At 36.4% G+C, this 27837-nt stretch overlaps 2 protein-coding genes across 2 annotated transcripts; one reads left to right on the forward strand and one right to left on the reverse strand.

The window, feature by feature from the left end:
* Positions 1-667: 667 nt before the first annotated feature.
* On the reverse strand, positions 668-27383 carry LOC114516931. The gene is made up of 15 exons (XM_028536548.1): positions 27189-27383; positions 22316-22504; positions 22151-22194; positions 21904-22040; positions 21577-21690; positions 21097-21209; positions 20705-20818; positions 20266-20383; positions 19701-19817; positions 19027-19561; positions 18242-18441; positions 17726-17809; positions 17100-17263; positions 11190-11391; positions 668-973 (listed from the first exon to the last, which is right to left on the reverse strand). The coding sequence occupies exons 2-14, from the start codon at positions 22501-22503 to the stop codon at positions 11199-11201; spliced, it is 2121 nt and encodes a 706-aa protein (XP_028392349.1). The 5' UTR covers position 22504; positions 27189-27383; the 3' UTR covers positions 668-973; positions 11190-11198.
* On the forward strand, positions 25031-26158 carry LOC114517174 (kelch-like protein 40b). The gene has a single exon (XM_028536830.1). The coding sequence runs from the start codon at positions 25031-25033 to the stop codon at positions 26156-26158; it is 1128 nt and encodes a 375-aa protein (XP_028392631.1).
* Positions 27384-27837: the final 454 nt, after the last annotated feature.

Consider the following 27837-nt stretch of genomic DNA (forward strand, 5'->3'; position numbering starts at 1 on the left):
GCGTCCTCGTAGCGACCTTCGGAATGTTCCGCGAGGTGGTTCGCCCTCTTCGGCCGGGCTTTGTGGACTAGTCGGTTCGACATCGTCGGAGGTCGACTCCTTCGGGACTTTTGGTAAATTGAGGCTGTGGGGACGACGTACGGCCGAACGACGTTTCATACGCGAGGTTGGCAGTTTATCCTTCTTCTTCATGTCATCCACAATTCGTTGAAAAGTTTTAGGATTTTGTTTGAAATATCCTCTGACATACGTGTACAGCCCTTTACGGATCATTCCTTTAACCAACAATAGGATAACATTATCCTTCTCGGCCAAATCTAGCGCCAACTCCCCGCGATCGGTTTTCGCCTCCAAGTCGACTCCGATCTTGATAAGATACTTGACAACGGCGTAATTTCCAGCGACCGAAGCAGCGTGAATAACTGTCCAGCCTTCGCTGTCCTTAATCGAAACGTTCGCTCCGGCTTCGATGAGTAAACGCACGATTCTGACATCCCCTAAGAAACAGCTTCGTTGCAACGGTGTGAGTCCGTTTGCGTCCAACGAATCGACGACGAATTTCTGCTTATCACAATTCTCGATCAAAAGTTTCGTTCGCAAATAGTCCTTGTTATCGACAGCCTCGTGAAAAAGTTCCAAGGTCTTCCGTTTGATAGCAAACTTCAACATGACGCTTAAATCCAGATATTTCACAACAACGAATAGAAATCAATCTTACTTTGAAATCTCAACTCGTTTTCGTCGATATCAACCGATGTTTCTGCCCCTCGATAATTTAGATACACAAACTTCCTACGATGTATCTCCTTCGATTCGAAGTCAAATATGGACAAACTTTCGTACGGTATGTGCGGGCACAAAACTCTTGCACCAGTAACGACAATTCGTGGTTTTTATCTTCGATAAATTTTACCCCAGCGCCCAAAAATCGGCAGTTCTTCACACAAAGTTAACACGTATCTTCACTTCTGAGCTACAGAACAAATAATGTACAAAGTCGGTAAGTTAAATATACTTTACTTACTTATCTCTATTATGTTTATTCGTAACAATATTATCTAAATCAATGAAGCGAACAATTATCGCACATTTTTAATAAGCTTACAGTGTCGTGTTGTTCTTTACAAATGTAAACGATACAGATCCAGCAGTTTGTTGCTGTTATCCGCAGATGTCAACGAATGACCAAGTGCACAGTTGTCAAAGTATATCTCGCCTATGTGTCGAGGCGTTTTAGTGCTAAACACGAATGAATGACGTTCGGGAAGACACCAGCCTCTTTTAAAGCCACTGTTTACAATATGAACGCGTATAAGTGTAGCTACTTTGAAACCTGCCAATCAACGGCCGGTCATTTCAGGTACTTGAAAATGAAAAATTAATGACATTTTGAAACGAATCCAAAAGCTCGCATGCTTCCTCCGTTGAGGGCTCTATCATGAAAACAGGAGGAGAAATGAAAGAGGTATTTGAAGTGTTGCTCATTATAAATGAAACATATTACCATATCACACAATGGCTGAGCTTTGACATTGAATACCGTTTCCTGTCACGATTTACGGTGACAAATAAGTCTCGTCATGAATTTATATATCTTTGTACACCAAACGCAATTATCGGTCATCGCAATTAACTGAAAGTTCTGCTTTAAAAAAATTGCTGTTTGTACGTTAAAAAGAGTCGTGCATGATTAAATTTCACAGTATCATTGTCAAGAGTAATTTTGACACGGGGCAAATAGTTTCGCTGATGGTTGATATGATAAGCAATATACTTGAATATATTTTAAATTTATGAAAAGAAATGCGTAGGTTGAAACTTGCGATAGCATGGAAGATCTTAATATCAAACAGTCGACAAAAACTTTGCAACAGCTTCCTCTTTTTTCCACCGACTTTCTTTGAAACTAAATATAATAACCTATAACGTCTATAACGTTGTACGTTGTATAATAACCTGTAACGTTGTATATTCGTGACGCTGAATGACTCTATAGAATGTTATCTTTACGGGGTAGAGAAGTCTATGGAGTGTCGAAAAAGGATAGTCGAGCCATATTGGTTCAGCTTCTTAAGTTTCTAAGGAAATACTGGAATCTGGACGTGAACTACCTTCAACTGAAATTACCAGATTTTGGCACGATTTACAAACACCACCCAACATCACCCAAACAAACACCACCCAGGGCGAGGCCCTGCATGTCAAGGCAGGCCCTCGTGTCCAATCCGACAAACATTTTGTTAATTTGATAACTAAAAAATTCCCTCATTTCCCCTAGAATTTTCACGCAAAAATTCGCCTCTCTCGACACTAGCTAGAATCAACCCATATTTTTGTAAGACTATAGGGCGTTCCTAATTTTCTAGAGCACACAAGGCTCTCGTAACACCGACAATAAGCAGGCACGTGCAAGAGCTTCCTCTGGGGTGAGTTATTCGAGTGCACAACGGAAAAAAAAGGGAAAATATGAAATTCAGATTCGACGATTCAGACACCAGGCATTTCCTTTTAGCTGCCAAAGACATAAAAACAAGCTCTTCAAATAGAGCCTTGGCTCTTCAAGCCGGCACCGCGTGTAGATGCAAAAGCGCATATTATATAAAGGACTTCTCGTCCGTCACCGACCTACGAGACCTATATACCAGACAATATCTATGTCCAAGGAATAACATCGGTGCATCATGTAGACTTCATAGTTGTCATGTAATATTTCATCCAAAAATCAATGTCTTCTCTGAAGCGTCAGTATCGTTTCAAATTACACACGAAATTGAAAGAGAAACAACATCCTAGGGCCTAAAGATTTAAGGGTATAAATTCGAGAAGGTAAAATTCGGAACTCGGACGCTGATTAATAGTCCACGAGACAAAAACTGTAGCTGGTAGAGACATGATTTAATACACTGTGGTTTGACACATGTAACTAATAGTATAGTCCGTACTAATTTGCGTAATTGTATTTGTCAGCTTATCTTCTAATGCTCATTAAGCATTTATGAAGCTATGTATTTGTTCTGAGCTACAGCTAATAATAAACTTACTTTCATCTGTGTCCTGAATAAAATATTTGTTTCGCGACAAGAGCAGACGCCTCGCTAAACGTATACAAGAAACGGTTGAAATTAATCCCTCAAATCCGAAAGGCGCCAAAACCACAAATGATAGGTTCTCTGGCTCAAACACGTGTATCGGCGATATTACAAACGACAAATATATGCCAATATAGGTAACAAACAAATGTGCATGTATATACAATATTCCGTGCACAACAAATTCCACTATAAGGAAGTTAATTCGGACTTGGAAACAACAATGCTTTTATAGGCATCGAGTTAGCCCTTTCTTTTAGACTTCATAAACAATGCTCTTAACGTTTCCATACGGTGTCATACATTGAGGAACTTAAGAGATACACATTTCAATAACAATGCATGCAATTAACTTTGAATACAACAACCCTGTTATTAAAATTCATGCACTTCAAATGACTGTTGGAGAATTCCTCGCGCAGATGAATCTCGGGAAGTACACAGACATTTTTCGATTCAATAGCGTTTAAGAGCTCGAAAAATGTAAAACGCGTGCTCCTTTGCCAAATGCCTCCGTCCAGAAATGCACACAAAAGTGAAAAGTAGAATAGCTCATTAATAGCCCATTTTAAATGCATGGTATATATACTATTATATTTTGAATACTATTTGCAACATGTTATGACGTGAATAGGTGAAATATATATAATTGATATCATCAACTCTGTTACTTATATGAATAGTTGAAATAAAGAGAATTAATAGCATTTCGTGTCATTGCTGGAACGATAATGTTTCCTGATTAGAGTTGGAAGTTATTTATCAAGTTTGTATAATTCAAGTAGGTTCTAGAGCACATTATCCGTGCTTATACATTTCAATGTAAAAGGCTTTCTTTGATACAAAAAATGAAAGAATTTAGATCACAACGACACAAAACTTTATCTATATTTCAAAATGTAACCATACATGTATAGTTGATGGCAAACATATATTAGCTAATATGCCATTTAATAAGAAATATCGATATTGATATAACTTACAATTTACATTCCCTGTCAAAACATATAGCCGTATATTGTCTTATATAATTGAGATGTTATATCGTTTCAATACATAAAGGAACCATATGTCATATAGTAAACAAGGTTTTCTCGACAGAGGTGTAATATTGACTAGTTAATAATCGAATTGGAAGTTAAAGCCATGTTACACGGTGCAATTTTTCTTGCAACTTGCAATGCAATTCTACTTCGAGGAAATGTGAATTAGTGAAGAGTCTTGCAGAAGAAAAGTGCATGAAGTGTAATAAACACTAAAGTTTCGTTGATCCCAAATATGCATCTCTCAAAAGTAGCAAACTTGCAAAATTGCATTGCAAGTTTCGCTTTCTTGAATGATCGAGTATAAGAAAGAGTTCATAAGATATTAATTATCAAGATATATCAAGGTCAAAAGACATACGCTCCGCCCTAATTTGTGCATCCCTCTTAACTGTAATATAAACGAAAATACCGCTTCTCTTTTACTTTACTTTAGACAGGAACATTTAATTAAACTATTTTGAGAGATGATTATATATCTATTGACCTTGGGTATACCCTCAAGATTCAAAATAATTAATCCAGCACCCTTTACGAATCCATTCCACTTGGTCATTATAGATTTGATTACAGTAGAATTATCTACAATTGGTCACAGTACAAGATAGCATGCTTGTTCAGCCTCACATATTCCTGCCTTTCGACAGCCGGATGATTGTGTATTTTAACACTTTGCTAAACGAAAGCATCCCACACAATGACTCAGGGATATAACATTATGCAATCTTATTGAAATATCTGTACACAATCTTTCAAAGGTAAGTGAAATGATTTGGAAAACTGCATTTCATAGATTGCTTCATATACATCACGTAAGAAACTACATTATTTTCACATTTATATGCACTATATGCAGTCATGTTCAGGTTAATTGAGTTTGTTGAAAATTAAGTACCCCTATCTTTGAGTGTACCATAATAATTCGAAAATACATCATTCTAAGTATATTTGTGCAATAACCTAGTTCGTGGTGTTCGGCTTATTATTCCTTGTATACACAATATTAAAATCCACGATTATTACACAACTGCATGTTTGTCTGACAAAAGTGCATAGAACACTACGAAAAGCTTTCCAAATTGCATTGGAAACAAGCATACAAATATAATCAAATATATAGCTTTACTTATTAATAACCAGGCTTTTCTTAGAGACTTAAAGTCATAAAATTATGGAAAACATCTAACAATTCTTTGTCTTACATGCAGCCAAATCGCCTGACAGTTACGAATATTATTTCCCAAAAAGTGATAAACTTTGACATGTTTTTCAAATATGTTTGCTTTGAACTTCCTTATGGGCATGTAATGTTTTCAGTCAAGCCTACATATAAACAAGATTTCCTCATATTTTGCAGTATACGCCTTGCTGAATATCGAGATGATTCTTTGAAAGATATTGTGATTTAAAACAAAGAATCGAGTGCTTCTTCCTCTAATTCGTGCGTATAGGAAACTCAAAACGGGAACATGCAAGGGCTAATGACTAATGACGTTACATGTTATAGCCCAGAGGCGTGGCTTTGAAAACAATACCATTCCTGATGATATTCAACCGTCTATATAAACCAGTCAACAATTCCAGATTGTAAGACAATACATATATTATATTGAAACCAAGATCAAATCTTCAATCCATCTATCCAGACATATATTAGGGATTGTAAACAACGCACTATACGCGGTACCAATCAAGGCTGACTTAATGTATGTGAATGATCAATATCATGTTTTTCAGATAATATGCATATAATGCATTATGTGCTGTATAGAATACTGTTCAATAGTGTTTGGGGGAATTTAACTAACGTGCATAACGTTGGCTATCTATATACAGACGAAATACCGATATCACAATAAAATATAGATTGAGATATAACAGTATGTATGTATATAGTCTTACAATGCATGAAATTAATGTATTATATATCCTGGTTAAGTTATATAAATAAAACACAAAGATGAAAGAGCAAAAGACTCGATACTGATGAATTTGCAAAAAATCTAAACGAGAAGCTACATTTGTCCTCAATCTCGAACTCGAATACCGAACTTCTGAATATAATCCACGCAGAAACCATAATATATCAAAACCATGAATCAAAAGATAGTTCCGATCCATGCATATCTAGCATATATAATAAAAACGTAGGGTCATCATTGATACCAGTGATATTTCACTGACGAGGTCACCCGACGAAAATAAATGTGATGTGATTTGATTAATATATATCTAATAAAATATTTTACGGAGACTTTCTGGAAAATTTGGTATAAACATTTTGGTGAAAAAAAAGATTTGAAAAAAATGATGCAATATCTATCTGAATACCCAATTTCCCGCCATTATATAATATATTAATTGATAGTTAAGATGCATGAACAGATAAATGAATATATATACAAATAATGCCCATAACAAAGATATTGGCCTAATTAATGCCGATTTAAGGTTTCTTCACAAATGCATGGTTTGACTATGTCTATGAAAACGACTTTGTTTATATATATACACTCGCTTTATCTTAGCTGAATATCAAAACACAACTGATGCCTATTTTAGAAATTTGTTTGCATTTCGTCATGCAAGTTTAACGCTTTCGGTGGTTAACATGGTTCTTACAGCTGTGAACATAAAACATAATAATAACGAGAACCCATTAACGATAATGATCCTATATTTTTAAAAGTATATATAATTAGTGTATAAAAAACATGGCTAATCACCCAAAGAGGACGTTACATGCAGGAGATTTGAGGAGCCAAAAATTTCTGACACGAGACAAACGGAAGAGGAGCTTCGTTCATAAAACAACAACATTTTACCTTCAATAAATTATCAAAATATTTGATTCTAGGAACTCTTCCGTCCAGCTCCTGGAAATGATAATATTCATATACCCAATCATCAAGACACCTTTCGAAATATTGCAATTTTCTTGTCGATTAAACCATTAATTGTTGATAACTATCGGGTAGACGTGAAAATTGACTTCTTCGCCCGTAAATAAAATATATCTATCCATCTCATGCATGCAAATATAGGTTTTGCCACATGAATAGAATGGGGAAACCGTTTGATCTATAGAATATGTCACGATTTTAGCTGTCCAGTTTTAAGAATCGACTAATCTCAGTCGTTCCAACATAAACCTTTGTCTATATGAAGTTCCTTATATATTATGAGTATATTTATATATTCATATGCGTTAAACAGCAAACATTTCACTTACTGATATGGTATCGTATGGCACAAGGGATAGACCTCAATGCAACCAACTCCAAACTCATATCCCGAATGATAGACAAAATAAAATGCAATCTATATATTTCACAGCCAATTAAAATCTCAACGTGGCTCACACCTCAAATTCAAATGTTTTAGGATTCTTAAAATTCTTCGATTATTGTTGAACGAAAGCACAATCAAAATATTTTTTGTCTTGTTAATTCGTCACCTATCAAACGCCAACCGATCGAATCAAAACAAATCAAATGTTGACATTATATAATTTATCGCAATTTTCACACGCCTGTGCTATCAATTGCATAACAATGGTTGGTGGTCAATTATTTCTCATTTACAGCTGCAAAAGCTGACCACTTTATTAAGAATATGAATGTTTCAAAATATGCAAATTGCCCGGTTGATTAAATGATAATTATATATATGACATAATAGACCTTCCTTATCGTCGAAGTTCTTATCGACAGTTATCCTTAAATACAGCCAGATTAAACTAACTCAAACGGTCATTTAACTTATATATATTAACACACAGTATATAAATTAACGAACTCTATCTATCAGTCTATTTTGATTTCAACCTTATCTCATATAGAAAGTATGTAAGTTTTCTATAGCTGTTCTTATATAGCTTACATAAAACGAAGAAATAATAGCTACATCAATGCATATCACTTCAGGTTCAGGAAGTTTTTCAAAAGTATATGTGGAGGTATTCTTTTGTTGTAAACACTGTCGCTGATAAAGTGTGCAGGCCACGGGAGCGTAGTCAACAGTCCCGTTGACTTCTAATCAATCAAACATACACATACACTCATTGCTAAATTAATAATTCATACAGAAGTCAAAGCCACACTTTTATATACACAACTACCATTAAAACCATAATTTCACCAATGCAGGGATCGTGCAAATAAGAATTGAAGAGAATTAAAGCGTATTTATGCAGTTTAAACAGCACTATCACAGTATATAAGTTTTAATACTTTACCATTTTACTTTCTGCCCATCAATTAATTACCAGTTAATTTTTAAGAATGGTATATTTTCTGATAGGTGAGACTGTCGTGTTCAAAAGATCCTTTCGTTCTCATAAGTTTGCCAAAAAAACTGAATTCGTTTTTGGCAAAACCTCGGTACAATTATTTAACAATTTCTATGACCTTCATAGAAATGAAATTCTCACGCTTTTGAATAACGATATAATTGTATAATTCTTGGTGTCCACTGGTTACGGGAGCAAACAAAACCACATGACATGCTGGGATTTCTTCGCCACAAACGACGCGATTGTAAAACCCAATTAGGTAAATTTTAATATGAAGTGTGGGCAGAGACCTTAGAAAGATGGGAAAATGTTTTCATATCCGCAATTGTGGGAGTCGTGCTGGGAAGAAATTCGCAGAGATAACTGTATCACCATAATTATTGCATGTTTTAACAGCAGTAAGCGTGCTCGCGTGAAAAGTTGTACAAAAAAGGATGCGCTCCGTGAAGAAGGCCTGGGAATTAGTGCTTGATGCCAAAGGAAAACCAAATACACACAAAGCGGAAACACACGTTGAGACCTGTCTCAACCTGTGTCTTGCTTGATTCATATTTTGACTCTCAAGATGACATGTTTATTCGAATTTGTTTTCTACTTCACTTTTTTAAATTGTCGGCTGACCATGGTTTTTTTTCATGTTCAGTAAGACAAAAAATATTAAAATATCCAGGCAAAGAGCATCTATAATTGCTCAATGAACCCTTATATAGTACAACGGTTCAAATCATTATCTTAATGGCAGAGCAGAGATTTTCGTTAGCCGAAGAAGTATACGCTTGAATCATATACGAGTAGATTATTTGTGAGTGCATGTGCGAAAGTGACATACTAAGCGAAAAGATACAATTTAGATAGATACAATGTATAGATACAATGTAGATAGTTTTGTTAACGTATCAGTAGTCGGCTTGGATTGAGCCATATCATTAGTGGGTCTGTTTACACTATACCTATTCCGTTTACACTCCGTCGACACAGGATTCGCATGGTCACGACATCAAAACTGGCCATGTCAAAGCGAGTTTTACTCTCAAATGTATATACGATAGCATGATTGCTTTGACATGATCAGCCAAATGAAAAAAATATTGTGGAAGAGGTACCGTAAAACAACTTAAACTGATGTCGTGACAATGTGAATCCGGTATAGTGTAAATGGGATGTATAGTGCTAGCTATATTCAATGCGCTAATGCAGATGTGCATGGCATCATATATAAAAAGTACAGCTAAACCGTTCATTGAAGATCTTCTCGTGCAGATCTCGGCAGCCTCGGGATGTTTACGACATGCAAACGAATACAAAACACCGGCTGTCGACACAATGAAACCATGATATAACCACACAAAGAAATTAATGATTAAATATCTTATCAGTGTTCGGACGTCATCATTCTATAGCTTTGGAAAATATTAACAATCAACAAAAGACAACACAACAACTTGCACGCGCATTACACAATTTTCCAACCAGAATCGCGAAGAAACATTTTCGAAAGACAAGCATTTCAAAATACACTCAATTCGATCGTAGCAAAAGTAATATTCATCATCAAGTGCAGAAATAGCTTGTTTGAACACGTTTGTTTGCCTTGCTAACACTTGCTTGGCGCCTTTTGGCCTAAAGCTTCTTATCAACAGTGTATGACTCATAACAGTGACTATATACAGTGACTCACTGATATGCAAATTTTCACTACAGCTATGTACACACATATATATAAGTCAGACTTAAATATAGCGCAGAAGGAAAGTTTAACGATTTCAATTACTATATCGAAACAAAAGAGGAGGATTAAATAATAAGAAACCTGACCGGAACAAACACGAAAAGTTTGTTTGCCTAAATAAACAGACTCAAAAATTATTCAAATTTTCCGGTGGATATTCCGTGGCTCGGTAAAACAAAGACGAGGAGTCACAACTTCTAATGCAAAAGCGAATATATGATTGTCGGCTGTTTGTTTATAAAATACATGCTAAAAAATGGCGCGCAAATCAAACTCGAAATTAAGAACCGTTATGTTTCGTAATACATAAAACCAACAACTTTCTTCGAACATTTATACCGAAAGGGAGTTTTAAATTAACAATTCATGCCTCATCTTTATTTTTCATACCTATGAACGGATTTAAAGCAACAAAATCGAGCGAAAAATACTTAAATTATTGCAATATGCATGTACTCAATTCATATACTCTACAGCTAGTCCGTTTCCTGAATGGCATGCCAATCGAGGACATGCATGCATCATGGCCTTAGATCACAATCAAGATAAAAAAATTGATCTTTAAAATCAGAATCTTAACTCCATGAATCAAAGAAATATAAATATATATAGTCAGTGTCAAGTTTTCTGGCGCGTAAGTTTATAAGAGAGAACGGTCAGCCTCTGGTTATTGAGTGTTTCTTAGGGCATATTTCTACCCTATGAGTAGCGGCTGTAGTGAATTCGGAGTGAAACACCACGTTTTCTCAAGATAAGTATTACTACAGTTCATTCAATACCATGTCAATGCTATAAACATACTCAGTCACCGGGCCGTGGAGAACAGGGTTTCTGAAGAGCGAATCTATACACCCGCCATTCAAGACCTAACGCTTGATATAAACAGTAAACGCGTACATGAGGGCATTCCTAGAGGTAAAATATCAGTTATGTGTACGTTCTTGCTGAATAATTTCCACTCGCGGCAGCCTTCTATCCCAAATATCTTTCTATACTAAGCATATAAAGTCTCAATATATAGCATTCAAACTTACCTCACAGATTTACAACCCGGTACCTTGTAAAGGGAAATATCTCAGCGCCTTCAAAGCGTAATCCAATGCCTCGAATGGAAATTCTTCCCGTTCTATGAACTTTATTGTGAATAAGACGAGACAAACCACGCATGTCACACCGCTGTACACAAGTAACGTCAGGCCTATCCGGTTGTAGCGCTCCAAATTGAATGCAAGATATCTATATAACAAAAATATGAATTTATTACGGAGGTGTTAATACAGACATCAGTGCACCACTCCATTTTTGTAAGTCCCAAATATGGGACTGGCTGGGCTAATTTTTGTAAATTTTTTTGATCAAAATCGTATCTATTTTTAGCCCGCACGAGTTCATACAATAAAGTATATTTAACCTCTCCATTCCCAAAATCACTCAATTCAAAGGTTTTCAACAAATCTGAGGAATTTTAGAAAACACATGCATAATAGCCGTTCAATAATAACCATTTATGATTCGCTAATTCGCTGGCAAATTCGGGGGAAACAAACTTTAAAAAATAGATTCGCATTTGAACAATATCTCCCTTTTCCAGAAGAATGCAATGAACCCCGTTGAATATGAAGTAAAGCGTATAGATCTTTGATGAATGGCCTCTATGGTGACATGGTCATACAAAATGGCGACCATCGAGAAGATAAAATACAAAATGTACTGTACACATCCAGTTTTTGTATTCAAATCAGTGGATAGCTACACACAATGCGGTGACTATATTCACTCAGCATGCAAGGATATAGCTAGCGGTTACTATGCAAGAGAACAATCCCTGCAGAGTATATCATCTCCTATGAGGAACAGCATGCATATAATAGCTATAGCATTTGGTTATGCATCATGAATTGTAATCTTCATTCATAGCTAACCCCTTAGCTATATCGGTATCAATTAGATTTGAGAATTAAATCAATATAGGATTCCCCCACTTCGGATCTTCTACTCATTTGATACCAATGTTTATAGTGACTTCACAACCATGGTCGATTTATCTCTTGAAGAAAAGGTTCCATTCATTCTTTATTTTGTAACGATATTGGCTCGTGAACTTTTATATATACTTAGCCTACATGCATACCTCTCAAAAGCTATTATACTACGACACTGTAAATCATCGACATTTTAATGCAAGTCTGCAACAGTTTGCAAATTGCAAGTAAGATTTAAGGGGAAAAAACCGTTGCTTTTTCAAGTTCATAAGTGGTCTCATGTATCGCGAAACCAATTATAAACATTCAAAATAAATCATTATAGCTTCATGTAATAAACATCTTTGATACTTGGTAAATTTAAAATCTCATTTAACGGTCACTTTACTATTGTATGGAAAAATTGCTGTTAAATTTAAACTGATATTGGCTCTTACTGTTAGGGCTTAAACAATTATAGCAGTGCATGGGTCGATCTTAAAATAGACAACATGAAAAATTCACCGACAGATATCGATCGGCAAGCAACGCCAACAGCAACACAATGCAAACATTTTTTTTACCTTGCTCCTAATAAGGTTTCCAGTTATCTTAAGCGACGAAATGCAGAGAGTACAACCTAGCAACGCGTTTCCTGAAAGGTCACATGTGTCTTAGGTTATTTAGCATGTTAAGTTGCTCATTATACAAGTTTAAGTGCGGTTTATATTTATACAAAGCGTAAAGATTCTTTCTAGAACTTTAGCGAGGCATTCATTTTGAAATTTCTAGGTATCTCTTACCAGAAAATTCGACTGAAAATGGCGGCATATATATACATAGTTACATACACATGCATGCAAATTTTCTTTGTCGATCGAAAAATTATTTGCCGAATTCAAACTGGTTATGCATGACAACATGATGATTTTAAAACTTTGCATAGGTCACATTGATTAGGCGAGGATTGCGAGTTTTAGAACAACTTTAGTGCCTAGAAGCAAAGTCCTGTGTCAAAAATCACGTAATTTTCGTTTTAATGCAAGAGCATGCAGATATTCACATGCTGCTAGTTTTCCGTTTGCAGTGAATAATACCTTTGTTGCTAAAAATAAAACCGTATTGCAAAACTTGCCAAAAGGAAGACATTTATAAATAAATTGACGTGGCATATCAAACATCTTTAACCGTGGACTATTTTAATCGGCAAAGAAATGTTATAAGTCAAAATTGAACTACCGCCATCTTTTTTTATTGTAAATTAGATCTTTTGTAACATGGAATACGTGCTTGATCCAAAATTTTAAAAATCAGGATTTGAAATATATATATGCATGAAACTGCGGTTGATAAATACAGACTTTTTTGACAAAAAAGTTTTGTATTTTAGCTGGTTATAGGACATACTTTTTCGCAACCCTTATATAAGTTTGTTTTTGTTTAGATATAGGTGTGAATTAAATCGTATTATGTTTTGCATGCTTTTCACGAACAAAGGCAGTCTATATGACTATATCAGTCACAAAGCTTGCAAAAATCCCAACAACAAGTACGCAGGGCGCCATATTTGGAAGACAATAAACCTTTCAAACGCCAAACAATCCTTGTTTTAATATAAAGAGCTTGCCAGAGAGGTGTGCTTTGTCTAAGGCGGAACAAGCACTTCACATTTCGCGTATACTGCATAGAGACAAAATGTCAAGGAGGTTATATGACTTTGGTCGCCTTTTGTAAATCAATCAAGCATTATATTAGCCTATCACGAATTGGGTAGTAAGAAAAGTAACGTGCTTGCATGTTAGCAGGAACCTATATAATGTATTGTTTGGAAAACGTTGTTGAAGACAGACGCATGTAAGAGGTTCACGTTTTTCCCTATAGTCGCTTTTATCGATAATAGTGAATCGCAAGAAAGCAATTTGCATGAACAACACTTCATACTTGTAGGCTTTAAGGAAGCACTTGTATGTCTCTTCGCCAACGAATATACGTCGTTGACTGCTGATGTTTTACATGAAATGAAACGAAATTTTAAAAAGCTTGCTCAAAATACGCGCAAAATATCGTGTTAATGGAAAGTTCTGTCACGTTACACAGCCATAGACATAGTTGGCGAAATTTGCAGTATTTCAGTTATGAGATGCAAAGGTGCTTTTATTCTGACTCTAACAAGCATCACGTGCAGGTTACACTGATCTGTGCTATACATAATACTCCAGTTTCCTCTGGTATAACTTTTGACGCATGAGGATTTAACAATGACGCGCCGGAAGGAATAGCGTCTCTTGGACGTCCACGCAGTCAGAATGGCAGCCAATGCATATATACTTGAGCAGAATAGACATTACAATCCCTAAAGCCTGGTTTCCATTTCATCGTAATTCGCGTGAGCATGTCATCGTGGTTGATGTATTAGAATAATGCTGCGTTGACATTGACCAATTTGAATACAGAAAATGAAGAGAAATTTACATCAGAACTATTTCACATCGGTGGAAATGACTTGTTCACGACAAGCACGACCTAATAAAAACCAGGCTTAAATTAGTTATAGCGTTGGTTGTGACAAACCCTGCACAATTGACCTTCCTAGTTTAATTAGTGTTACGAAGAGTAGACAATCAATATCAAGTAAACAGAATTCTCTCTGTTGGAGATCTTTTCTAAGCTTCGCCATATTTGTCTATTGTTACCTTTGAGATAATACGAGACAGGCATTCAATTTACATTCAACAATGCATATAATACCGCAAACCCGAGTTTTAAACTCAATATATTTAATTGTCATATGTAGGTGTTTTAGCGCGCTTGAAAACTAGACCCCCAAAACCAAACAAACAAAGTACTTCAAATGGAATGCTGGGACAGTGGACATGTGACCAATTACGCCATAATGAAAGAAGGAACTCTCTATGAAAGAACTCGAAAATAAATCGGATATGTGGAAATTTCGCTGCATTCCAGTGTTTTTGCGACCAGTAGCTTCGCTTCCGAATTGGTCTTTTGCAACGAAGACTCCCTGTGGACAATAGATTACATTTCGCCTACCATTCCAGCTACTGTTTTGTGTGCACTCAAGCATATTCAAGAATTGCATTTTTATTGTAAGAATTCGACGGTGAACTCGTTTTAGTAAAGTCCTATAATAATAAAGCATCAGAATGCGTTTTAGAGATCAGCAGATTCTTTGTAAGTGTAGATATGAAAGACCCTGGGTACGAGGTTGGATATGAACGAGCCCTGAAAATGCATTCAGTCAATGAAATCATTTGAAGCGCTTGGAAACGAGGAATCTCAAATACCATAGAGGGCGGCGAAATCTAGTTTCAAAGTTCGGATTTGAATTCCAGCCAGAATTTTATATCTTAGTTACTGTGTCATTCGCTCCTGGGATCTAGTTTCCGCACAATCATGGTGTTCCAGAATTGGCAACTTCCAGTGGCCAAAACTGATTTTAATAAACAAGCTTCCAAGGAATATTTATATATTATGCGACTACAAGTCTTGATTTTTGGGTTTCGCGTTCCAGTTACCATACGTTAGATCAGCGTAATTTTTAATCTTGCCGCATTCCAGCGACTTTCAGATCGGTGGATTTCGTTTAAAGAATTTTTTTTATTAATGATTTTTCACATGAATTGGTTGAAGAGTGGTTTAGTATTAATAACTGTAAAATTATCAACGCCTCCTCAATACCATTCTAAGTTGTTTGTTTGTTGGTGTTGGCGGAAGATTTTGAAAGTGCACGCGATCCATTGCATAAACACCCACGTGTAGCAATTAAATATATTGCAATGAATTTGAATCTTGCCGCGTCATTATATGTCAAACGAGACGAATTCGCAGTTGTACGAATGAACAAGCATATCAATCTAGCAAATGTTGTAACCAAGGCAGAAATCACAAACAAAATTAATGCTCGTTTAAGACATTAGTTAACTAAACAAAGCTATAGATTAAGGTGTTTATCGTGTCAACCTGAACAGAAATATTAGCAAACTAGACTAATTCAGCTGAATAAAATAAACGTAATCTTTAACTGAACCGTGATCTGGTCGTAAAGCTAAACTGAATTATCTAAACCATTACTGAGCTATAAAACAAACTGAACTAAAAGAACTCAAGTAAAAGCGAAACTACAAATTGATTCAAACTACATTATTCTAATACTACAAACTATTGATGTACTAGGATTTGAACAACATAAAAAGACACCTAATTACTGTCATTTTAAATTTTGTTTTGCACAGCCTGTTTAGTGTTATGGTTTCGAAAATTTTCTAGATTTGTTGTGTGGGACGAAAGTTCCGATCAACCGTGAGCTGTGAATTAATTATATACAGCAATTATACTAAATACGAATTAGTCATATACAGCAATTATACTAAATACGTAAATCATAAGTACTAATAAGCACTAATAAGCCGAAAGAGAGCAAACGCTAAAAGAAGCCGAAAGAGGATGGTAATTCATCTCTTATACTTCATATGCATGACAGTGCACGGATTTTCTAAATGAATCACTAATTTCAACTATAAACACATCATTCACAGCTTTCTATCATTAGATATAGTTGCTTTTCCGTTGATATTTCATATTCAACCATATCCTCCCAACGGAAAACTCTCAAATCGTGAACGTCAACAAGAAACACCAACGACAAACATGCTTCCTCGCACGAGAACTCTGGACCATGCAAGTCACGCAAAATCATTTCGTGATCACAAAATTTTCCCAAGGAAACCAGACGTCACTCGGAAGGTGTTTTCCTTCCCCCGACGATTGGACTCAAGGGCAACATAATTTATGTGAAAGGAAAAGACAAAAATGAAAAGAAAAAAGCCGCCATGTCGGTATTCAGCATTTGTAGCCTCAACGCATGCGCAAGCTAGAATCCTACCTAGTCAAAACATTGATGACATTCAGTGTTAAATTCTCCCCCTTTCTCCTAAGGTTAATTCATATAATGTGGGTCGAACTCACCTGTCATTGCAACGAACGAGAAATTCATCACTTATATCATTATTGATGTCACCGAGCACTAACGGTTGGGTTGGAACACAGGGGAGGGAATGGGATGTTAATATGCTACCATCAACCAGTGATACGACCACCAACTCATGTGATCCAAGGATCACGACACCGTCCTGTCAAAATAACAAATAAGGAATAAATTAAGCTTGGTACTTTGAGCTTATCCTGCATGGGATTGATGAAATTTTCAATGTAAGGCATAAAGGTCCTGGGGAGGAGCAGGGAAGGAATGTGCTGAAAGCTGTGAACACGCTTTGCTCCAAATAGGCGTGGTCCCAGATTGCAGTTCTCCCAATGGGTAGGGTCGCAGCTCCTCGCAAGAAAGATTTTGATTGGCTGAACTTTACAATACATTTCTGTTTCAACCAATAGCATAGCTTCGTTCTTTAGAAAGCATAGAAAAGCATTATCCAATTGGACGAAAGCTTCCGAGCACTGCGACATGTCCCCTCCCAATATGAATCTCGTTCCCACAGGCAGGCCTGTCAAATGACACCTCCAAACGTCTTGTTTGTGAAGTGGAACGTATTTTGATTGGCGAATGAACGTTTTACTTCAAATTTCAATAGACCAACCTGTGTTCCATCCAATGACAACGAGACTGCTTTCATATTTGGAGTGAAGCTCTCAGTTAAGGACCACGTAATACCGGTGTCAACCTAAAGAGTGAATTGTCGATGAATTAAAAATAATGCCATACGTTTACCCCGGAAAAGAGTACCCGGTCCCAAGCAAAGAAAATGTTTTCACTAGCTTTTACACCCAAGCAAGATTTTTGCATGGAAATTTATGCTATTTATCTAGAGATTTCCACCTGAAGTAAACCCATCGGAAAAATAGAATGACACAGACTTTCAACAGTATTACCGTATCATTAAACCTTGTACTAAAGCTTGTAGATAATGTAATTGTTAGACTAGTGAACTGAATATGTTTTGCATCAAGTTTTTTACGCCGTCTTTTTGTATAGCATAAAATTCGATTACAATAAACATAAATTCAAATTATGGAAAATTCGATGCTGGTTAATGTTTAGACGCTGCTAGTTCACCACTCTCTCACATAACATCACTATGAAATAAAATCATCACCTGCCAAAGAAATCTCCCGGATGGTTCGAACGCAGTAAGTTTTCCTGATGACGTCAGCACAATGGTATCCATGCCAACATGGTGTCGCGACAAACCATGTCCGAGCACGTGGCGTAAGATGCCGAATGAGCGTTGAACAGTTTTCGTGAGTAACGGTGGAAGACTTCTGATTTTTTCGTTTGACGACGAAATTACATCACCTTTGAGCGAAATCAAAACAAATTTAAAAACATCGATTCACGTGGAAACACAGCTACAATTCTATACTTTTTTATATAAAATGATGATAATAATAACAAATATATTCATTGAAAGGAGATTTTTATATGTAACGTACATTTTGGCGGAAAAACGTTCAAAATATAAAAATAATCTTTTCGGCGTACCACTCAAAATTGATGTATTTTAGCTTTATTCTTTCAACGATGTTGTGAACTAACTTTTGAACATTATTTGGCGCTTGTGAAACACCAAGTGACCAAGTGACAAAAGTTTTTCAAAATATAATGCGGCTATCAATGTTCAATGTTTTATCACTGAAATGAATACAGAACTATTTTCATCTCGGCGTACCCCGAGAAATCTCTTCATTTTAACAGATTTTTTGATTATGTAGTAAACGTGCTTTTTTGATGCTCTAGAAAATTGCAAAACGTTTTTAACGTTAAAAAAAATTAGTACTGTAGCATGAAGAAAAATATCTCCTCTTAATTTATTCATTGACTTGCGAGATGATGTACGAATATAATGACCACGATTTCTGTATGTACTCGTTGAAAACTTACCAAAAAGATCAACGACTTGAGATGGACTGCACACAGACGAATTGAACAGCACTGACGATGTCACAAAAGCGTCTGACACAACGAGATAACAGAACGTGTTGGAATCCACTTCGTAGACCCGAAACCTTGCCAAATCGATATTTTCGTCACCGTTAACATCTGCAAGTGTCGAATGCCTCGCGTCTAAAGGAAGCGAGCATATTGGGCTCCCTTTGCCCAAATCAAGAACCTCGATTCCGCGATTGTGTCGAATTATAACCGCATTGAGGTCTTGGGTCTTTGTTTCTGGATGCGATTTAGGAAGTCCCGTCTTGGCTAGAACCATTAGTTGTTCAAGTATGTGACTTTCAGGTCTTTTAGAAGGTTTCAAAACGGATCTTCTGAATTCACCCAGACTTATTATTGTGTCTGTCCGGTGAGCCCAAGAAAATGGGAGATGTTTAAGGAAAGATTGGCTGTATTTTCTCCAATGAACTTCACCGCGATGCAAGGCTTTCTTCTTCAAACGAAGTTTAAAATGGAGCGAATTTTCTTCCTTTAACAAAAGCAGAAAAGGAAAATATAGACTATAACATGCATTGCAAAAGACGATAAATATGTGGAAATTTTAACATTTATACATTCCAGTGTAAACAATAACATTTGAATTAGGCAAATTTGCAGACGATTCTTACTTCTTTTTTTTCTTCTGACTTTATTTCGAAATCTCCAGGTTCGTGTTTCCACTTAATCTTTCCCGTTCCAGCATCTAATGCATAACTGGTGAAATGACCGACGAACTTCGCCAATGCCTGGAAATAAATGGAAAGGAAATTGTACCATTAAATACCATTTCGGAGAAAAATTCCGGAGACAAAACTCGGAAAAAAATTCCGGCTTCAGACAAATTTAGTCATGTTTATTTCCAGTTGTAAATTCATTAAGCTACTCCAGTGAACTCAAATAAGACTGGAACGTGAAAAATTCGAAGCCAAGATGACGGATCATGAAGCCTTTCTTGTAGGTATGATCCAGGCCTCCACGCGGAAATTCCGTAGGTAAAATGGCGGCAATTATGATTTTACCTTCCGCGCCAGAGGCCTGGATCATACCTACGAGAAAGGCTTCATGATCCGCCATCTTGGCCGCCATCACTAAGGGAAAGTCAGAGAGCTAGCGTTCCAGTCTTACAGTATTTGAGTTCACTGAGCTACTCCACCTCAAACTTCACCAGTTATTTTGAATATTTCATTGACTTACAGGATTAAGAAGATGAGGGAAAGTGTGAGTGTCGTCCTTTCGAGGTTCAACACCAGCTCGTTCGCGGCTGATTTCCTCCGCGGTTTGATTCATTTGAACTCGTTGGGAATGATCATGCCTTTAATTGGGATGAAAAATTTATCTAAATATCTGAAATTATGTGTTCCCATAGGAAGTCATATTTTCTAAAGCAGCTATAGGATCTTAGGTTTACCCAACTAGTGTATGACGGGCAGTACTGCTAGGCTATCGAATGCTGACTGTTGCTGGTAAATCGCACTAGCATAGTGTGTTTTAGTTTCATCATTTTGACTATTTTCACCTTTTCTCAATGCCTGTGTCTGGTCATTGCAGTACTGCCCATCGTTACACTGGTGGCAATGTACAGGGAATGTTTATTAAAAGTCCACAGAAATTTTCTTGATTGTACTTTACTTACTCTGAACCATGACTGGTTTTATGATCCTTGAGATTAAGAACACCACCAACAATGATCAAACCATCTTCTCCAAAAACACTTTTATTGCCAGCGGCAACAAAGATACTCATTTCACTGTAATACAAATATACTGACCATTAACCCCGTTTCTAACAACTGATGTGCAGAAACGAATTCACTGTTTTCTTTGATGCATTAAGTTGACCCTGTTGTTTGGCCCAAATTGTGAATTGACAATGTTCGCAAAGTTGAGAGTGCTACCCCAATGGCTTGTAATCTTAAATCACATTTTACACAGGCCATATGCTTAGAGATAAGAACATTTGGCCAGGGAAATACATTTTTTCATGGTACATATACATTATACCTAACAATGTGCAGTAAGAGCTTACGTGATTTGCAATTTCGGTTCAAATTTTATGTCCATTGGTTTTGACCTCCAGAGAACTTTCAACTGATGCGATAACAATGTGACCGTCCAGTCGCTCCAAGCAATTGCGAGCACCTAGGAGGAGTATAGTAGAGTGCATTCATTGCATGGGCGGGTTTCTTGGGGTACGGGGGGGGGGGTAGTAAGCACCCGACTAGACGATTCAGACCCCTAGACGACATATAGAAGCCCCAGACAAAATTTAGAACAAGTTTACGGCAATCTATGGCAAGGTGGAAATCGAAATGTTAAAGCAGCACAGGAATAATAGACCTTTCCATAATGACGTCGAACGCGGAAAGCATGATGTTATTATACACGACGTTTGATTGGCTCCGCAAAACTAACAAGCCAATCAAACTTCGTGTAACATCAGGCTTTGACGTCTTATGAGAAAAGTGTATTGTAGCCTTGAACACGCTCAGCTCAGACATTACATTACCTGTGAACAGATGCCTTTCTGCAACCTGGTAATGCATCCGGCGTTCATTGCAATGGGATATGACGGCGTTGTATCCTTTTGTCTTTCAAGTATTTCGCCATAACTGAGGGTAGCCTACAAATTAAAACAATAAGTGAAACACGTCAATGACCTTCGTTGAGCTTCTCGTGATCGACAAATCTTTTCATATAGCTATGGCAGAAAGAATCCTAAACCTCTATACGAGAAAGCCACATTAAAAGATATTTCCACTACTTTAAGTTTAACAAATAAAGATTATATTGTGAAGCAGCTATAATATGACGAAGCAGCTACAATATGACAAACCTTTTGATGTAAATGGAACAAAACAGAACTTGTTGTATCGCCATCTTTCTCTCCCCGTTCAACATCATGTTCATCGTCAAATTCGTCAGAATGAAAGGAAAATATTTCAATCTTATCTCCCGATGCGATTATCAACTCTACATAAAATAAATAGATAAAAAAGTCCAGAATCTAAAAATAACTGTCTGTTAGCTTAGCCATCGACCGTAATTGTGAAAACTTCCATGCACTTACAGTAAATTCATACCTTTCAAACCGTTACCATCTAAATCTGTGATCAATGGAAAGATCCTGCAAATGAAAATATAATGCATGTAAAGCAATTTAGAGGTGTAATTTAGTTGATTTTTTTAATCACGGCAGAGATCAATTTGTAAGTGCTTGAATTAGGTCATTATTTGTGCAATCGTACTGTGTTCCCATCAGACCACCAGAATCTCTCTGAAGCTGCCATATTGGATTCAACTGGAAGCCATCTCGCAGACGAAATAAATACATTGCAACAACAGAAGTGATAACAACCACCAGGTCGATGGGACGGATGAATTTGATGAATCTGATGAAAAGTTCCTTCTTTGCAAGCATGCCATCTGCCTCCATTCTAAACGAATTGAAATAGCGTTAAAAATATAACTCATATTCTTGGTATTGGTTATGAGTCTGAAGATATTCTTACAGTTTTTTGTTTCGAATAGTTCGATAAAACCAATGTATACTTCTCAAAAATTCATGGAGATTATCATTTTATGGTGAAATAAGGTGAATAGCACTTAATCCACCGGATAGTGTTTTTTCAATCGCTCAGTTCAAAATTGCCGGTATAGTTCGGTATAAACTGGCTTCAACTTAATATCCCAAAATTGTGGATCAATTGTTAGCTCCAAATATGCATGTAGTTGAAAAAATCACTACCCGGTGGATAGAGCTATTGAACTTTCGTATTTAAAAACTTTCTCGCCTGTAGTTCAGGGACCGGTTGTATCAAGCCCTTTTACCTTAAAAGGTGGATAAGTCAAAATTAAATAACACTCTTACATCTCTCTTGAATCAGTCAACTCGAATATTATGCACTGAATATGTAGTTGTAAACAGTATCGTTGTATTGAGGTTAAAAACATTTAGTTTGCTTGTTGAATAAAACGATAGACTTTACTTTCTATTTTGAACTTATCCACCGTTTAAGCTAAACGGGCTTGATACAACCAGCCCCAGGATTCTGCACGTACACTACCTAAACAGTACGTAGAGTTCTTGGCTCCTGAGTTTCCCACACCTGCCTATTAACTGCTATGAAAAGCACCTTTTTCCACTTCATTCTTACACATTTTAAACTTGGTATAAGTCAGTTTTACAAAACAGAATTTTTAAACACCTTTGGGAAAAATCTCAAATTTTCCCGCCAAAAATTAGGTGGTACAGTGCAGGTTACCGACTGCTCTGAAGACAATCAAAATATTCCATATTTAATTGTGTGATTTGCAGAATCACATTTTGGATCGGCTAGCATACCTAATTTTAAGAATTTTTTATCACTGCACATATGATTCCAATAGTATAGTACCGGGTATAGTAGATTATACAATTGGTACTAATTAGAAATTGGTAATTTAATTGGATGAGATGTAGGGGGTCTGCAGTACCTGCCACAGAAAATTTTCTGTATTTTCAAGTCCCTATGACTTGATTTCCAGCATTTTGGGGGACAACTACTGACGAATCCGTCTCAACAGAGTGAGTTCTGTTAAGAAAATGCATGCCATTTATCACTGCACATTTCTCGTTTTATCACTGCACATTCTATTTTTATCACTGCACAAATTGGTTATCACTGCACACTAAAATTAGGTATGTCGGCTAGCCATACAAAAAAGGATACGCAACTACTAAATTTGGTATTGTGAAAGTGTTCTGTTACCTTTTAAGAGTGATATTGAAGGCATGGGTAAACACGTGGGTGAAATTAATTTGAAAATATGTTGTTTTTACACATTAGCGGGTTTCATGTTATGCACGTGATAGCGTGGTTTATATATCTATACGCATGGTAATTTTATAATCTGCTTAGCGCTGTAAGTGCATCAGCAGAAGCGATTAATCTGACGGATAGCAATCAGGAGCTTTGCATGACAGGGAACTGTCGAAAGGTTGCACACAAATGGGAAAGCGATAAACTAAAAGCTTATTAATATGCATAAGTTAGACACAAGCAGAGTTCGGATATTGTCTATTTTTTGAAAATAAGACTTGTTTCCGCCTTAACTTTAGCCTCGCTGATCGTCTGTTCTACACATATCATTGCCACTGTGACATTCCTTGGTATTATAAAACAAATATTTTCTTAGAAGTGATTACTATGTTTCCATATAAGGTATTGCTATCATTATTGCATCACCAATGACAGGTGAATGTATTGTTTAAATATTTAGCCTGCTGTTTCGAGGCGCCGGCATACGTGTTGTGCGCAGGGAGTATATAGTTAGACCTTCAAACCCAAACAGAATATTTTGTTACTAAAAATATCAAATATCTACGCAGGCTTTCGAAGAATGTTCGCTACATCGATATTTAGTTCGTGAAGCGAGGCTACGACTGTAGCTAGGTCGATTCATATAGACGGTTGTCAACACAGCACTTCTATATTTTGTAACACAGCACAAGAACAACATGAAATATGGCGTCGTATATACAAGGCTACGACGAGGAACGATTCAGGAATAAAATCGATCGAAATTTCTTCTGCCAAATTTGTTTCAACGTTTTGAAAGACCCGGTTTTGTGTCCGAGAAACCAACATTGCTTTTGTCGTTCCTGCATTACGAAACACCTTGAAAATTCCCAGACATGCCCCACTTGTGCGGACAAGCTGACCGTGGATACTTTGTGCGTACCTCCACGAATGGTAAAAGATTTCTTGAATGAATCGCAAATCCGTTGCGTTTTCGTGGAAAGAGGTTGCGAAGAGGTCGTGGAATTGCAGCATCTCGACAGCCACGAGGATACGTGCGGATATAAGCCAGCCGCGTGCTCAAACCAAGGCTGTAGTTTGATTGTGAACAAGCGTGATCTTATCCACCACGAGAGTGAAGTCTGTGAATTCCGAAAATTGAAGTGCCACTCGTGCGGAGAAATGACGAAAACTTTGGCAGATATGGAGGAAAGAATTCAGGACATAGAAAAGAACATGGCAAGGAATACAACTATCGAAAAGCATGCTGCAGATTTCAAAACAGACATGGAAGGAAAACTCGAAGCAGTTAACGTTGAAGTCGCTGGATTGAAAACTGCTTTGGTTAAGGCTTTTGATGAGATGAAGGGAGTTCTTATCACGATGGAGACAGGAAGAACAAGAGGTGTAGTCAATAGACCAAGTGGTGATAGAGAAAATAATTATAATATAATTGTTGCCGGAGGAACTAATTCTGTGGAGATGTTTAACTGGCGCCAAAGAACATGGTCGCCATTACAATCCCTGAAAAAGTATCGTTACGGAGCGACTTCGTTCATTTATAACGATCATATGACCATAGCTGGGGGCACCTGTGGTGGGTCCGATGATGATATGATAAGAATGAATGTTGGTCCAAACCCTGATCCATTAACACACTGGAATGCCTGTGCTGGTAAGCTACCAGCTAAATTGAGATTTCATAGTAGTGTCCTGTACAATGATCAGCTCATCGTAACTGGAGGTTACGGTTGTGGTAATAGGAATGTCACATCAGACTTGATCAGTGAAGTTCAGCTTGTTCCTCCCTATGCTGTGAAAACCTTATCAAAAATGCCAGAGAAAAGGCAAAATCATTCTATGGAAATATTTGATGATAATGTGTTGATAGTTGGTGGACGAACAAGTGGAGCTTTTCGAGACAACCTCGGCAGCGTTTTAATGTATGATTTGAAGAAGAATGAGTTGAAACAGTTGTCACCACTGCCTTATGAAGTGAGCAACATGGCAACTGTAAGATGGGGCGATAACATTGTTGTTATTGGTGGTGATGACACACATGACAGGACATTGGATAAGGTTATCATTTACAATGTCCTGACAGAGCAGAGTCACATGCTGCCACCAATGAGCTGTAAGAGGAGAGGATGCACTGCAGTTGTTGTCGCAAACAACATTGTTGTCCTTGGAGGAAGTGGTGATCAAGGACGACTCAAGTCAGTTGAATGTTTCAACTTTGAAAGGTATACTTGGGAGGAGCTTCCAGAAATGTCTAAAGCAAGATTCTGGCACACCGCTGTTGTTGTCTGAACAATGCACAAGAATGTTGAACTGGCTTGTTCTCGGGAAATACAATGATGAACAATTTAGATGATAATGATGAAAATAAATAGAGATGAAGATTATTTTGTGATATATTAGATGATGTATTTTCTTGACAAATTAGATTTTATGAAAGTTTGATTATGAAAATTAGATTTTATGAAAGTTTGATTATGAAAATTAGATTTTATAAAGATGACCAAAGTTTAAGACATTTTAAACATACATTGCTATGTGTATACTGTTCCTAACTAAAAATAACATGAGAATAATTAACTATACTGATTATCAACATTTTCAGACATATGGTATTACTATATAAAGGTAAATTTAAAAAGTCGAATTATTTATTTGAACAATCTCTTTTTTGGCAGCTAATATATTGTAGGGTATAATTCTTGTAATATTCATGCAATTTTTGTGTCCAAGGTGCTAATCCCTATCCACCATAAAATAGCACACATAACTGCCTGATTCCAGTGTGTGAGAAAAATCAAAGAGACGTTTTGTCATGGTTGGTTTTGCGTAAAGCTATGGTTATGAAATTTCTCTGTTCAATTTATTATCCTGTGTGAATTGGACTCTAATGAAATAAATATAAATGGAGTGCTACCCTCTTATTAATTTAAAGTTTATCTCAGAGTAACTGAGTAAGACTATAACTAATAAAACTAAAACTAATCTATTGTGAATTTCTCAAAGCTGTACGTTCTTCTCTATTATTTCAAAACTGTTCTTCTACATCATTCTTCTGCGCTGAAAAGGACTGACAGTCGAGGTTACCTGGGCTAAACGAAATGCACAAACTTCTGCAGTGGTACTTGTCTACCAGATTAAATATTCTAAACTGTTAAATGATTGCATATAGTACGGCAAATCTAACAGACACTTCGCATCCTAGTTGCACAAGTTAAAACAAGTCATTGTGGACGAAATTCATGTTTAATGCAACGATCAGCCAATGGCTATTGGCATCATCAATATCATATTAACAATATGATTTTAAAATTTATATTACCTTATTTATAATACAAATCCTTTGGACTCCTGTCATATAGTGCTTGAATACAAGGGGTGGTGACCTCCAAAGATCGAAAAATAGTTCATTCTCTTACGATTTTCACTAAATTGTGGGTAACAATAACATTATTAAAACATATAATAAATTCCATAACCCGCGACTGAAATCAGAAGTTCAACATTGGCCGCCATATTGATTTCCAACCCGTAGAAACCTGGGACTAGTAACATAAGTATAGTATATGATAAATAACACGTTTTATTTATAATCTCTATGAGTATATATATATATATATATATATATATATATATATATATATATATATATATATATATATATATATATATATATATATATATATATATAAATTATATGGGTAGAATTGCATTGCAAGTTGCAAGGAAAGTTGTATTGTGTAAAGTAGCATTGTGTAAAGTTCACACGATCCAACTTTGTCGTATCCAATCCACTTCTGACATATGGAAATAATGGAATATAGTTTGTTACTGATAAAGCAGCACTGCATTGATTTTTGTCGATTTGCTCATTTTGCTATATCACATCACTTATGTACTTTGGACGTCAACAGACTATAAAACATCCATCAGAAGTGAATTGGATCGTGTGAACAGACCTTAACAGCTTT

The sequence above is a fragment of the Dendronephthya gigantea genome, unplaced genomic scaffold, assembly GCF_004324835.1.
Source record: "Dendronephthya gigantea isolate DGI-Jeju-01 unplaced genomic scaffold, DenGig_1.0 000007F, whole genome shotgun sequence".
Lineage (NCBI taxonomy): Eukaryota > Metazoa > Cnidaria > Anthozoa > Malacalcyonacea > Nephtheidae > Dendronephthya > Dendronephthya gigantea.